Here is a 14,095-nt window from a genome sequence, read left to right as displayed (position 1 = left end):
CGTCTCCCTTGCACCTGGCTAGATACCGCTTTCACCAACTCATGGAGCCAACTCAGCCCTGACAGCAGAAAGGGGCCAAGACCCACAGAACCACCACTGCCCCTCTGTCTTAAACAAACAAACAAACAAAACTTTTTGCACTATAAACATGCTGCTCTGACCATTTGTAAACACACCTTTGTATATATATGGGCAAGTTTTGTCTATTTTATATATATATATATATATATATATATATATATATATATATATACACACACACACATATATATACACTTTTTATTATTATTATTATTTTTTTGAGACGGAGTTTCACTCTTGTTGCCCAGGCTGGAGTACAATGGTGTGATCTCGGCTCACCGCAACCTCTGCCTCCTGGGTTCAAGCAATTCTCCTGCCTCAGCCTCCTGAATAGCTGGGATTACAGGCATGTGCCACCACATCCGGCTAATTTTATATTTTTAGTAGAGATGGGGTTTCTCCATGTTGGTCGGGCTGGTCTTGAAACCCCAACCTCAGGTGGTCTGCCTGCCTCAGCCTCCCAAAGTGCTGGAATTACAGGGGTGAGCTATCGTGCCTGGCCATACCATATATATTTAGAGTGAAATTCCTGGGTCAAAGAGTAGCTCAAACTCCATTAAACTGCTTTCCGAAATGCCTATTTCAAATTTAAACTCCCGCCAGCAATATATGAATTCCCATAGCTCCAGACATTTGTCAATATGGCTAACTGGCACTTTTTACCTACTGCCAATATGACTGGTGAGCAAAAACAGCAGGAAACCAGACAGCTTTCCACGTGTCTTTTAAACCTCAGGTTCCTCACCTGTTAGTGGCCTGTCATGTGTCCATTTTTCTAACAGATTGTCTTTGTCTCACTGATTTGTAGGAATCTTTTATAAGATACTAATTATTGGCTAAATGTTTGTTGTAAATATCTTCTACACTATAGCTGTCTTTTCACTTTTTTAAGAACTTCTTTTCAGAAAGAAAAACTTTGGGGTTTTTAAAAATTTGGATGCAGTCAGATTTATATACCTTTTCTTTAGCAATCTGTGCTTTTGGGGTCTCTTAAGCTATCCTTCCAATGCCAACCTCTTAAATGCATACGCCTATATTTTTTTCTATAAGTTTTACAGTTTTGCTTTCCACATTTAGGTATTTTAATATAGAAGTGATTTTTATATGTAGTATCAGGTTAGTAATCCTATGCTAGACTCATATACATAACTAGTTAAGTCAGCATCATTTTTAATAGTTAATGTTTTAGCTTTTTTTTTTTTTTTTTTGAGACAGAGTCTCACTCTGTCGCGCAGGCTGGAGTGCAGTGGCACGATCGCGGCTCACTGCAACCCCTGCCTCCCGGGTTCAAGCGATTCTCCTGCCTCAGCTTCCCGAGTAGCTGGGATTACAGGCTTGCGCCGACACGCCCGGCTAATTTTTTTGTATTTTTAGTAGAGACGGTGTTTCACCATATTGGCCAGGCTGGTCTGAAACTCCTGAGCTCAAGTGATTTGCCTGCCTCAGCCTCCCAGAGTGCTGGGATTACAGGCATGAGCCACCACGCCCGGCCTTTAATAGTTAATCTTTTCCCCACTGATCTGCGGTACCTGCTCTCAAGCTTCCATATATGCATAAATTTCCACTTTCTTCTGTTCCGATCGTCTGTTTGTCTACCATATTATCCTAATTACTGTAAGTGCATAATAATCCACACTGTGTGGTTGGGAATGTCTCCCACCTAGTTTTTTCACGAAATTGTCTTGACTCTCTTTGTCCTTTATGCTTCCATTTGGATTTCAGAATCAGATTGTCAAATTCTACAAAAAATATGTCAGGAACTTATAATTTGCAGACGATCAGTATCTTTAAGATATTGCATCTTCTCCGTGAAGATGATACCTCTGCTTTTATATGGGTCTTCTTAATAATTTTCATCAAAATTATAATTACTTTCAAAAGGTCATAATGCATATTAGATTTACCAAATGACTGTTCTGTACTTACTATGGTGAGAATTTAGTTTTTAATCATAATGTGGTGAATTACAGTGATAGATTTTCTCATGTTCAATCACCTGGAAATCCTAAAATAAACCCTACTTCCTGCTGTATTTGGTGTTCTCAGATTTCGCTCATGATTATTTCATTTATATTCATAGCTGAAACTGGCCTGTTAATTTTCCTTTAGCATCTTGCCCTTGTTTGGTTTTGGCACTCATAAAGTCTGTTAGGCCATGTTCCTTCTTTTTCCATTTGCTGGAGAAAAGGATTGTATTAGAATGATCTGTTCTTTGTTTGATAGAGCTCATTTGTAAAACCACCTGTTGCCTTTTCTTGTTTGTTTGTCTGGTGAGTAGACTCATTCAATGTCTTTAATGGATATGAGTCTATTCAATTTTCTTCCTCTAATTTCTTGAATTAAGCACTTAGCTTATACATTTCTAGACTTTCTTCTGTTCTAACATAAGCCTTCAAGATGTATGTTTCCAACATGAAATTTACCTTGCTTTGAAGCTGGCGTGTTTTCCACTGGATGCTCATTGTCATGGACCCTTTTCTCTGGAACAGGCATTGTAGAGCAGCTTCCAAAGACCCATGGGCCCCCACTACCAAAATCTTCTTTCCATCTAGGTTGACACCTACTAACCAAATGAAAATTCAATATTATACTCAAAACTTCAGATCCTTCCTTTAAGAACTTTATCTTAAGAAAAAAAGACCCTTTTAGGCTGGGTGTGGTGGCTCACGCCTATAATTCCAGCACTTTGGGAGGCCGAGGCAGGCGGATCACTTCAGGTCACGAGTTCAGGATCAGCCTGGCCAACATGGTAAAACCCCATCTCCACTAAAAATATAGAAAATTAGCCAGGCGTCATGGCACATGCCTATAATCCCAGCTACTTAGAAGGCTGAGGCAGGAAAATCACTTGAACCTGGGAGGCAGAGGTTGCAGTGAGCCAAGATCGCGCCACTGCACTCCAGCCTGGGCAACAGAGCAAGAATGTCTCAACAACAACAAAAAACCCTTTTAAAACTTGAACTTTCTCAGCACCAACCTACAATGACTAGGAACTAGGAGTGGGGTGTTATAATCAACAAAAATTCTCTATTCAAACCCTTTTGGTTCCAATTCCTGTTGCTGAATTTCTTTCCACAATATGTAACTATAACTCACCAGCCTAATTTACTCTTTTCTTTGAGTACTTTCTAATGAAGTGGCTCAGAATCTTCATCTTGATAATCCACGTAATGAAAAAGCACTGTATATATGGATTATTTCATAGATTTGAGCTTAATATTACTGTCCAAAAAGCACATATATCCTGAATGTTAACCTTTTAATAAAACTTTGCCATATATTTTTGAAATTTTTCTTTGATTGTTGGATGTTCAGGGGTAGGGAGGGGCATCTGCTTCATTTCTATTCAAACTGGAGTAGAGAAAAAGATTTAGTTCGTTGAATTTTTTCTTTTCTTTTTTTTTTTTTTTTCAGATAGGATCTTGCTTGTTGCCCAGGATGGAGTGCTGCAGTGTGATCACAGCTCACTGAAGCCTTGACCTCCCAGGCTCCAGCCATTCTCCTACCTCAGCCTCCCAAGTAGCCGGGACTACAGGCACAAGTCACCACACCTGGCTAATTAAAAAAAAATTTTTTTTTGGTAGAGATGGAGTCTCCCTATGTTCCCCAAGCTGGTCTCAAACTCCTGGGCTCAAGCAATCCTCCCACCTTGGCTCCACAAAGTGCTGGGACTACAGGTGTGAGCTACTGCGCCGGCCCAATTAGTTGAATCTTTATGTTCTCAGAAAGCCCTTAAATATATAAATACTTGGTAGTAATTTACTCATTAAACTTAATAATGAAGAAAGAGAAAATATTCATTTCTATTTCACTGACATAAAAACGGCAAGTCAAGGGGACAACAATGGAAATTAAGTCCTGACTACTGAAAAGCAAGCTGCTCACCAATAAATCCCAACCTAGGCTCCTGTGCCCTAAACTACATCTAACGACTTCTTCTTCTTTGTTTTTTTTTTTTTTGAGGCAGGGTCTTGCTATATTGCCCAGGCTAGAGTGCAGTGGTGCAATCACAGCTCACTGTAACCTCAAACTCCTGGGCTCAAGCGATCTTCCCGCCTGAGCCTCCAGCACAGCTGGGACTACACGTGCACACCACCATACCCAGCTAATTTTTAAATTTTTTTTGTAGAGACAAGGTCTCAGTATGTTTGCCCAGGCTGGTCTCGAACTCCTGGCCTGAGGTGATCCTCTGGCCTTGGCCTCGCCTAGCACTGAGATTATAGGCATGAGCCGCTGTGCCTGGCCTCATTTAAGTCTTCAATGTAAGTCTTATCTAAGGCTACATATTGACAGATTTAGTAAGCTGAAACTGGAAGCATATTTTACTGTGGTTATTTTGACTGTTTCGTGAGAGAAACTGAGCATGTTTAAAACAGGGCTAATCATTTATCTCTACTAATTTCTCTTTTAATTTATAAGATGGTCTTACCAGAAAAAGTTTCTAGGTATTCATTTGTATCTCCCAAAAGATGAGAAAAATAAAAAAAGTCAACGTGAAATATCACTTCTATGTTCAATTACAATCTTCTAGAAACATCCTAAAAGGCTATCAGAATAATAATAAAAAAATTTTTTAATTCTTCCCCAAACAAATCCTTATTAAAAATAATGTAAATACCAATAAATAGAAATCAGCGGCATTTCTCAAGGAGCATCCTACCTGATTTTTCAAGAAGTTCAATTACAGCTTTGGCAACAGGTGAAACAAAACATTCATGGGCATCCCCTCGCACCAGCTTCCCCAGGTTTATGTCTGTTACTCTGAATCAGAAAATAAAGGAGTAGGTTAAGTCAAAGCCCGGCCAAAAAAATCACTCACATTTAATGTACATATATTAACCCCAAATAACATCCAAGTCAATGTTTGATAGACAGAATACATAAAAATGAATTAAAGAGGACCAGGCATGGTGGCTAACGCCTGTAATCCCAGCACTTTGGGAGGCTGAGGCGGGTGGATCACATGAGGTCAGGAGTTCGAGACTAGCCTGGCCAACATGGCGAAACCTCGACTCCACTAAAAATACAAAAGGTAGCTGGGCGTGATGGCACGTGCCTGTAATCCCAGCTACTAGGGGGCTGAGGCAGGAGGATCGCTTGAACCTGGGAGGCAGAGGTTGCAGTGAGTTGAGATCATGCCACTGCACTCCAGCCTGGGCAACAGAGCGAGACTCCATCTCAAAAAAAAAAAAAACCCATAAAAAATGAATTAAAGAGAAAGCAGGCAATAAAGGCCATTCAATAAAGGTCTTAGAAAATTCTAAGGCAGTACCTTAGGAAACTTCACCCTGGCCCTGACATTGGATGTTCCGGTTCTGCCAATATACCAGGACACAGCCTAAAGCCATACAGGGCTTCACTTCGCAACTCCAGGGAGCTCCTTTCAATGGACCCCAATGGACTAGCATCCTAGAGTTACACAGCAGCATGGTCCTGCAGTCCACTCAAAACCCAGAACCAATCCTATAAATCTGGAGTGACCCAGTAAGACCTGGGATTGAGGCACAGGTCACAGGTCTGATTTCAACTTGACCTCGATATTTATCTCCTTGAGAAGTCGGGGTGGGGGGCAGTGGAAAAAATGAGTGACCACACACTTCTGAAGGGTTCTGTGCCTTTCCCTGTTCAAATCTAGGACAAAACATTCCACAGCTATCTAGCCTAAACTGAGCACGTCAATCTCAGTAACAGAATGGAGACATTTAGAACCATTTTCGTAATTTCTCCTTTTACTCTCTGTTGTTGTTGTTTGGTTGGTTTTTCCTGGCTGGGCCTCAGCATGAATTCCTCTCCTTTTATGAAAGACTTGAAACTATGCCCTAGGACCTTCAAGTTCTGAAAGTTTTCTCATTGATTAGTGCTTCTTCTCCTTTTACAGTTAGTCTACGACAGGACTGGAGATTGTTGGTTTTTAAAAAAATGTTTAATTATTTACTTAAAAATAGAGACAAGGGGCCAGGCACGTGGTGGCTCACTCCTGTAATCCCAGCACTTTGGGAGGCCGAGGCAGGCGGATCACGAGGTCAGGAGATCGAGACCATCCTGGCTAACACGGTGAAACCTCGTCTCTACTAACAGTACAAAAAATTAGCCAGGTGTGGTGGCGGGCGCCTGTAGTCCCAGCTGCTCGGGAGGCTGAGGCAGGAGAATGGTGTGAACCCGGGAGGCAGAGCTTGCAGTGAGCCGAGATCGTGTCACTGCACTCCAGCCTGGGCAACAGAGTGAGACTCTGTCTCAAAAAAAAAAAAAAAAATAGAGACGAGGTCTCATTATGTTGTCCAGGCTGGTCTTGACCTCCTGAGATCAAGAGATCCTCCTGCCTTGGCCTCCCAAAGTGCTAGGATTACAGGTGTGAGCCACTGTGCCCAGCCAGGACTGGAGGTGTTCATGACACCTTTTCAGCCTGTGTTTGGGTCTACTCAAGTCACAATAAAAGGCTGGAATGGAAGATTGCTGGGTGTCTCAGGAAGGTGGTAGCCTCCCCATCCAGCCCCTGCAGGGTCTACCGGATCTGGAATCTAACTTTATAAATCTGCTTACAACCTATAACCATAAACACATTGTGTTCTTTTTGGCCACAGTACAAAACACTTCCTATATTTCCATGGAGGAAAATGGGGTTTTAATCCCCAGGAAGCATGCTTATCCCCCACTGGAGACGGCCGGTATCCTTTGTTCTATGAAGCTTATGTCACTCCATGACATGAATCACAGCCCAACATTACAGCACCCAATAGTTATGATGTTCCCCTCCAAATTTCAAATAAAACCTTGTGTCATTAAGAAAAGTATTTATTTTGCTTTTCTCAACTGGCCTGGGACTAAGACAGAATATGGTACTGCTGGGGAATCAGGTTTCTAAGTTTTTTTCTCTGGTCTGGTAGAATTACCAAGGAAAAGACTATTAGAAGAATAGAGCTGGCTAAAGATTGTATAAGTCAGACCGGAATTTATTAAATGAATCTGATGGTGTAAGATCATATGGCACTGAAGCACTATAAAAGGGCTGATGTATTTTCCAAAATATGTAACTTTTGCATGCAGAATTTTAAAAGGCTACAGATGGCCAGACACGGTGGCTCACGCCTGTAATCCCAACATTTTGGGAAGCTGAGGCGAGTGGATCACAAGGTCAGGAGATAGACACCATCCTGGCCAACATGGTAAAACCCCATCTCTACTAAAAATACAAAAATTAGCCAGGCATGGTAGCGCATGCCTGTAATCCCAGCTACTCAGGAGGCTGAGGCAGGAGAATCGCTTGAACCCAGGAGGTGGAGGTTGCGGTGAGCCAAGATCATGCCACTGCACTCTAGCCTGGGCAACAGAGCGAGACTCCATCTCAAAAAAAAAAAAAATCCTATAGATTCCTGAAATATTTAAAATGATTTTTTTCATCCAATTACTGACACAGTTGAAATAAATAGAAGAAATTTAGAAAAATAAAAGCAGGCACAATAGAAAAAGTGATTTAGCCATAAAGGTTGATCATTTGATTTTATTTTCTTACCCATCCACATCTTTTTCTGGTTTCAAGGCATTGAGGACTTTGTTGCTAAACAAGTTCTCAGAGATCTGAAGGGCAAGGCCATGTACTCTGGTATCTTCATTGATCTTTAAGATTTCATCTATAATCTAAAGAGAAAACAAAAAAACAAAATAAAAATTAGTTTTGTGAAAATGAGACCCAACAAAGGAAGCTTTATATAAAAAGTGGATTCATGAAAATGCATCTGTTATAGTTTGTTGTTGTTTTGCTCCTTGTTGGAAACTTGGTGTAAAGCATAATAAATAGCCTATTTTTTTCTTTTCATCATGTGTACAAGGCTCAAAAAAAAAATTAAAAGGCGTGGCTGATTTTTTTAGTGACTTCTCTGCCTTTCTATGGCTCTACTCTGTGCCAGAAAAAGACAAAACAGAACAAAACCAAAGCTCAACAGCTATTAAGGTTTAGATAGACAAAGGACACTTCTCTGTCAACAAGCATACTTTAAGCCAAACACACTGCCAGTTTTCAGGAAGGACAGGAAGCATGAATCTGAAGCATTCCAACCTGGCCCAGCTAAGCCTGTGCGTTTCAAACACAATGTGTTCAACACAGCTCACTAATCATGACGTCCAAGCAGTCACAGAGGCCCTCGGGTTATCTGGACCTCAATGACACATAAGAAGCCTTTCCAAAGGCTTATGCTAGAAAAATTCTTAGCATGCACAGCTCCTTTTACGGGAAACACTAAAATAATTCACTATTTAGGAAAAAGACCAAGCTACATTTTGAGAAGCTAATAAATGTCTGGGTGTGTCTCTAAATAAGCAATGCTTTGTCCTCTCTGTCTATTTCATGCCAGGAGATAAGATCCTGATTCACCTCACTTAACAAAAATATTTGCTCACAAGTGACAAGATACTTATCTTTGCATATAGATCTCACTCAGAGGCTCTGGGGAAGGGTTGGTTTACCATTTTTGTTTCATTGCCTAGCAAAAATCATTACCTGTGCAGTGGCAGGGGAAACCATTTGAGGTACAAAGTCACAAAGAAAGCTTTGTCTCATTCATTCGGCATTCTTTCATTCATTCAACAAATGGTTTGAGCACTTACTCTGTATCAGTTCTAAGTAAAGGAAATACAGCTATAAACAAAACTGTCCTCATGGATCTTATACTCTAGTGGAGGAGGGAAGTTCCTCCCTTCCAAATAATAATAATAATAATAATAATAAAATCACTGGAAAGAATAAATGACATGCAGAAAAATAAAGGTTCAGTGGGGTAAAAGGCTAACAGAGTGATGATAGGTGGAGGGGTGGTCAGAGGCCACGATGTCCAAGCAGAGACCAGAATGAAGCGAGGAAACTATTGCCACCTGTACCAAGCATTTGGTAGAAGCAACAAATGCCAACACAAATCTTAACTAATAAATTAAGGTACCTACTCTTTTTCAATATGACACCTTACAAATTCACTCTATTAGAATTTTCCCAAAGAAAAATAGGGAATAAATGATTCCTTATCAAAAAATAAGTCAAGGCAAAGGTACTAAGAACACACATTGTGGAAAGAGAGCCTCTTCAATAAATAGCGCTGGGAAAACTGGATATCCACATGCAGAAGAATGAAAGTAGGCCCTCATCGCTCACTTCTATAAAAATAAACTCAAAAGGAATTAAAGACTTAAATATAAGTTCTCAAACCATAAAACTACTAGAAGAAAACACAGGGGAAATGCTTCATGCCATTGGTCTGGACAAGGTTTTTTTGGATAGGACCTCAACAAAATAGGCAACGAAAGCAAAAATACACAAGTGGGATTATATCAAACTAAAAACATTCTTCATAGCAAAGCAAATAATCAACAAAGCAGAGACAACCTACAGAATGGGAGAAAACATTTGCGAAGTATGCGTCCGACAAGGGGTTAACATCCAGAATATATAAGGAACTCAAATAACTTAACAACAAAAAAACAAATAATTCAAATAAAAAATGTGCAAAAGACGTGAACAGATATCTCCCAAAGGACATACAAATGATTGGCAGGTATATGACAAAACACTCAACATCATTAATTATCAGGGAAATGCAAATCAAAACCACAATGAGATATCAAGCTAGAATGGCTATTATCAAAAATGACAATAACAAATGCTGGCGAGGATATGTGGAAAGGGGAGCTCTTGTACACTGTTGGTGGGAATGCAGATTAATATAGCCATTAGAGAAAACAGTATGAAGATTTCTCACAAAATTAAAAAAACAACTACCATATGACCCAGCCATTCCCACCACTAGATATATACGCATGGGAACTGAAACCGCTATGCTGAGAAGCCGTCTGCATTCCCGTGTTTATTACAGCACTATTCACAGTAGCCAAGAGATGGAACCAATCCAAGTGCCCATTAATGGAGGATAAAGAAAGTGTGGTTTGTATACACAATGGAGTATCATTCAACCATAAAAAGGAACGAAATCCTGTCATTTGTGGCAACATGGATGAACCTGGAGGACATAACATGAAGTGAAATAAACCAGGTGCAGAAAGGCAAATATCATAGGATGTCACTTACATGTGCAATCTAGGAAAGCTGATCTCATAGAAATAGAGAATAGAATGGTGGTTACCAGAGGCTGGAGAGGGATGGGGGAGGGGAAATGGGGAGAGGTTGGTCCATCGGTAGGTACAAAGTTACACTTAGATAGGAGGAATAAATTCCAGTGTTCTCTTACATAATAGGGTGACTACAGCTAATGACAATGTATTGTACATTTCCAGACAGCTAGAAAAGATCTTGAAAGCTATCACCACAAAGAAATGATAAACGTTCTAGGTGATGAATGTAACTAACCTGATTTGATCATTACACAACATATGCAAGTACTGAAACACCACACTGTACCCCACACACATGCACAATTATTATGTGTCAATTATAAACAACAACGACGAAAATCAAGGGCTATTAATACCAGTGGCAAGGCCAGGTGAGGTGGCTCATACCTGTAATCCCAGCGCTTTGGGAGGCCAGGGAGGGCAGATCACCTGAGGTCAGGAGTTCAAGAACGGCCTGGCTAACATGGTGAAACCCCGTCTCTACAAACATGCAAAAATTAGCTGGGCATAACGGCGGGTGCCTGTAATCCCAGCTACTTGGGAGGCTGAGCGGGGAGAATCACTTGAACATGGGAGGTGGAAGTTGCAGTGAGCGGAGATTGCGCCATTGGACTCTAGCCTGGGTGACAGAGTGAGACTCCGTCTCAGGAAAAAAAAAAAAAAAAAAAAACACCAGTGGCAAAACAACCTAAAGAAAAGCAAATTCCAGCTGGGCGCAGTGGCTCACACCTGTAATCCCAGCACTTTGGGAGGCAGAGGCAGGCCATCACCTGAGAGGTCAGGAGTTTAAGACCAGCCTAGTCAACATGATGAAACCCTGTCTCTACTAAAAATACAAAAAATTAGCCAGGCATGGTGGCGGGCGCCTGTAATCCCAGCTACTTGGGAGGCTGAGGCAGGAGAATGACTTGAACCCGGGAGGTAGAGGTTGCAGTGAGCCAAGATTGCACCACCGCGTTCCAGCCTGACAGAGCGAGATTCCATCTCAAAAAAAAAAAAAAAAAAGAAAGAAAAGCAAATTCTGCTGCAGACAGTGGGTATCGTGCAAATGAACAACAACTTCCTTTGCATGCTGTCACTGCTGGTATCATAGGTATTTGTTACATATTTAACACTTCATATTTGTACCACGCTACAATGGCAAGTGTGGCAAACACTTATCGCCCAGTATATAGTTTCCTTTCTCTTCTTAGTAATAAACTCTTGGTTTTTAGCTTGCTAATAAATGATCTAAGGCTTCCTGGTATAAAAACTACACTTCCTCCAGCCTCCCTTGCAGTTGGCCAGGCAACTAGGTAGGGGACAACGGAAAGGATGTAGAACTGTGACTTTCAGGAAATGTCTTTAAAGACAGCAGGGGCCTGTCTTTGTCCTTCCTTTTTCTTCTTGGTGACAACGAACTTTACCTGAGCCCTGTGATCCTGGAAAAGAGGGAAGGTTAACAAATCCCTGCACCCTCTGTGTACTGCAAAGAACTGCTCTTCTCCATAGGACTCAAATAACACTCACCAATGCCCCCTTGTTTACATAGCACAAGGCCAGATACAAACTCTACAAATTCCCATTCTTTGTCTCACAAATGACTAGCAGACCTGCTGGGCCTCACTGATCAATCAGAACAAAGTGCTTGTTAACCAAACCACAAAGGCGGCAGAGCAGAGGGACAGGAGCCTGAGCTCCTACGACTTGGTGATATCACCAACCAGGGACTGCCTACTTCCAAACTTTATTCATGTCCCAGAAAAATACACTTCTAGGCCAGGCACAGTAGCTCACACTTGTAATCCCAGCACTTTGGGAGGCCGAGGAGGGTGGATCACTTGAGGTCAGGAGTTCAAGACCAGCCTGGCCAAAATGGTGAAACCCCATCTCTACTAAAGATACAAAAATTAGCCAGGCATGGTGGCACGCACCTGTAATCCCAGCTACTCAGGAGGCTGAGGCAGGAGAATTGCTTAAACCTGGGAGGCGGAGGTTGCAGTGAGCCGAGATGGCACCATTGCACTCCAGCCTGGGCAACAAAAGTAAAATTCCATCTCAAAAAAAAAAGAGAGAGAGAGAAATAAACTTGTACGTTATTTAAGATTCCATTATTTGAGGTTTTCTGTCACATGAAGCCAGTAGGAAGAAAAGCTAACCACAGAAGGGCCGGGCCCTGGCACAGGGATCTGTGGTCCAAGGTCCAGTTTCCTCGCCTCGGCCTGACAATTTCCACTAGATGACGCTGCCACCGCAGCTGAAGAAACAACCAAACTCAACAAGTCGCAACTCAAGTCTTCGGTAGAAACATACAAATGACAAGAAACAAGGATATCATGAAGCATTTACCCTAGAGAAAAGAAGTGAAGTCTTCCCTCTAACATTCAGCCACAAGCAAAGCTTAGATCTGTCCCAGCCACCACTAAGAGACGCCAATGGGCCTATTAAGTCTCAAGAGGAAAGAAGAAGCAAGAGTTTAGAGCTCTGCCATTATTACCTCCGCTTCACTGCTATCTGGAGGGAGGCAAATGTGAGTGATGTTCAGACCAGCCTGAAAAAGGAACACAAGGTTATTCGTCACTATAAGAGAATGTATTGTTAAAAGTTATAATGAATTTTTTAAAAGCAGCTGTCCTCACCTCCTCAGCCAAATTCTGGTTGATTTCCTGCATCAAGTTGTCGTCACCTGCCTTAGGAGGGTAAAAACAACATAACAACATAAAAATAGCTTGAAAAGGCACAAAAGATAATCCAGAGATGAATTTTGTGATTACAGATGATCTAATTACAAAGATAATATGGAAGGTGCAGGAAAACAATCTTGCTGCTTATAAAAAGGGACTTGGGGCGAGTATTTAACAGAGTAATTCCTCAGGCCTTCAAATTATGTCACTTTTTTAAGGAAAATAATATCCCTCCTATTAGAAGACATAGATAGTAACCTAGCCAGCTTTCCTCTCTAAAAATGAGGACACCGACTGGGCACAGTGGCTCATGCCTGTAATCCCAGCACTGTGGAAGGCTGAGGCGGTGGATTGCTTGAGCCCAGGAGTTCGAGACCAGCCTGGGCAACATGGTGAAACCCCATCTCTACAAAAAATACAAAAATTAGCCCGGCGTGATGGTGCACGCCTGAGTAGCCTCAGCTACTCAGGAGGCTGAGGTGGGAGGATCACTTGAGCCCAGAAGGTCAAAGCTACGGTGAGCCAAGATCATGCCACTGCACTCCAGCTCAGGCAACAGAGCAAGACCCCATCACAAAAAGAAGCCAAAAAATGGGGACACCAAAGGTAGGAGTTGAAATGGTTTGCCTTTAGATGGAAAGCCAGGGAGTCAGCAGATTCCCAGGAGGCCCGAGCCCTAATCTAATTTTCTTTCTATTGTTCTAACTTGTCTTTCTTTGTAACAAGATGTGGCTACAGATCCCAGAGAATGTAAGTAACTTGAGCACAGCTCTGTAATCCTGAAATACGCAGCACGGTGGAACCAGAGGCTGCTATTTTGATATGCTAAGGGCATGCCAAGCCCTGCGGTAGCAGCCCAACTGTCGGGCTGTGTTTGCTTCCAGGCTTGGCTCACCTCCTTATTTCTCAGCACCTGCCATCACACAAGTGTGCCAAGCAGGATGGCAACTGGGGCCAACTGTGGCTCAGAACCAGGGCCTGCAGCCAAAAGAAGTATGTGGAATGCAAAGCCCTTTTGACAGGGTAATGACTTTTGTCCCATTAAGTTTACGGCAGGTTTTAAAAGATAGAGTAAAAAGATTACCAAATATCCATGTCTCATCTAGCATCTATGTCCATTGAAACAAAGTGCCACTTTTTCCCCCAGCACCTTCAAATCACATTTGGTAAGCATTTGTGAGGACACATGGACCACGATATATCCTGTGTAATGCAATGCATGTAAGTGCTTACCTCCT

At 41.8% G+C, this 14,095-nt stretch overlaps 1 protein-coding gene across 9 annotated transcripts in view; it reads right to left on the bottom strand.

Annotated features, from left to right (window-relative positions):
- MTHFD1L (methylenetetrahydrofolate dehydrogenase (NADP+ dependent) 1 like) overlaps positions 1 to 14,095 on the bottom strand; it is a 236,490-nt gene that overhangs the window by 211,539 nt on the left and 10,856 nt on the right. For 6 of the 9 annotated variants that reach the window (XM_031012156.3, XM_055390853.2, XM_055390850.1 and 3 more), the window contains exons 3-7: positions 12,813 to 12,863; positions 12,671 to 12,724; positions 7,592 to 7,716; positions 4,742 to 4,842; positions 2,505 to 2,644 (exon numbers count right to left, since the gene is read on the bottom strand). In XM_031012156.3, coding sequence (XP_030868016.2) covers positions 2,505 to 2,644; positions 4,742 to 4,842; positions 7,592 to 7,716; positions 12,671 to 12,724; positions 12,813 to 12,863 — 471 coding nt within the window. The remainder of the gene's footprint in view (positions 1 to 2,504; positions 2,645 to 4,741; positions 4,843 to 7,591; positions 7,717 to 12,670; positions 12,725 to 12,812; positions 12,864 to 14,095) is intronic. The other 3 variants (XM_031012157.3, XM_055390851.1, XM_063707954.1) reach the window with 1 other exon arrangement.

The sequence above is a fragment of the Gorilla gorilla genome, chromosome 5, assembly GCF_029281585.2.
Source record: "Gorilla gorilla gorilla isolate KB3781 chromosome 5, NHGRI_mGorGor1-v2.1_pri, whole genome shotgun sequence".
Taxonomy (NCBI): domain Eukaryota; kingdom Metazoa; phylum Chordata; class Mammalia; order Primates; family Hominidae; genus Gorilla; species Gorilla gorilla.
The sequence above is the reverse complement of the archived record's forward strand: the minus strand, read 5'-3'. Positions and strand labels throughout refer to the sequence as shown.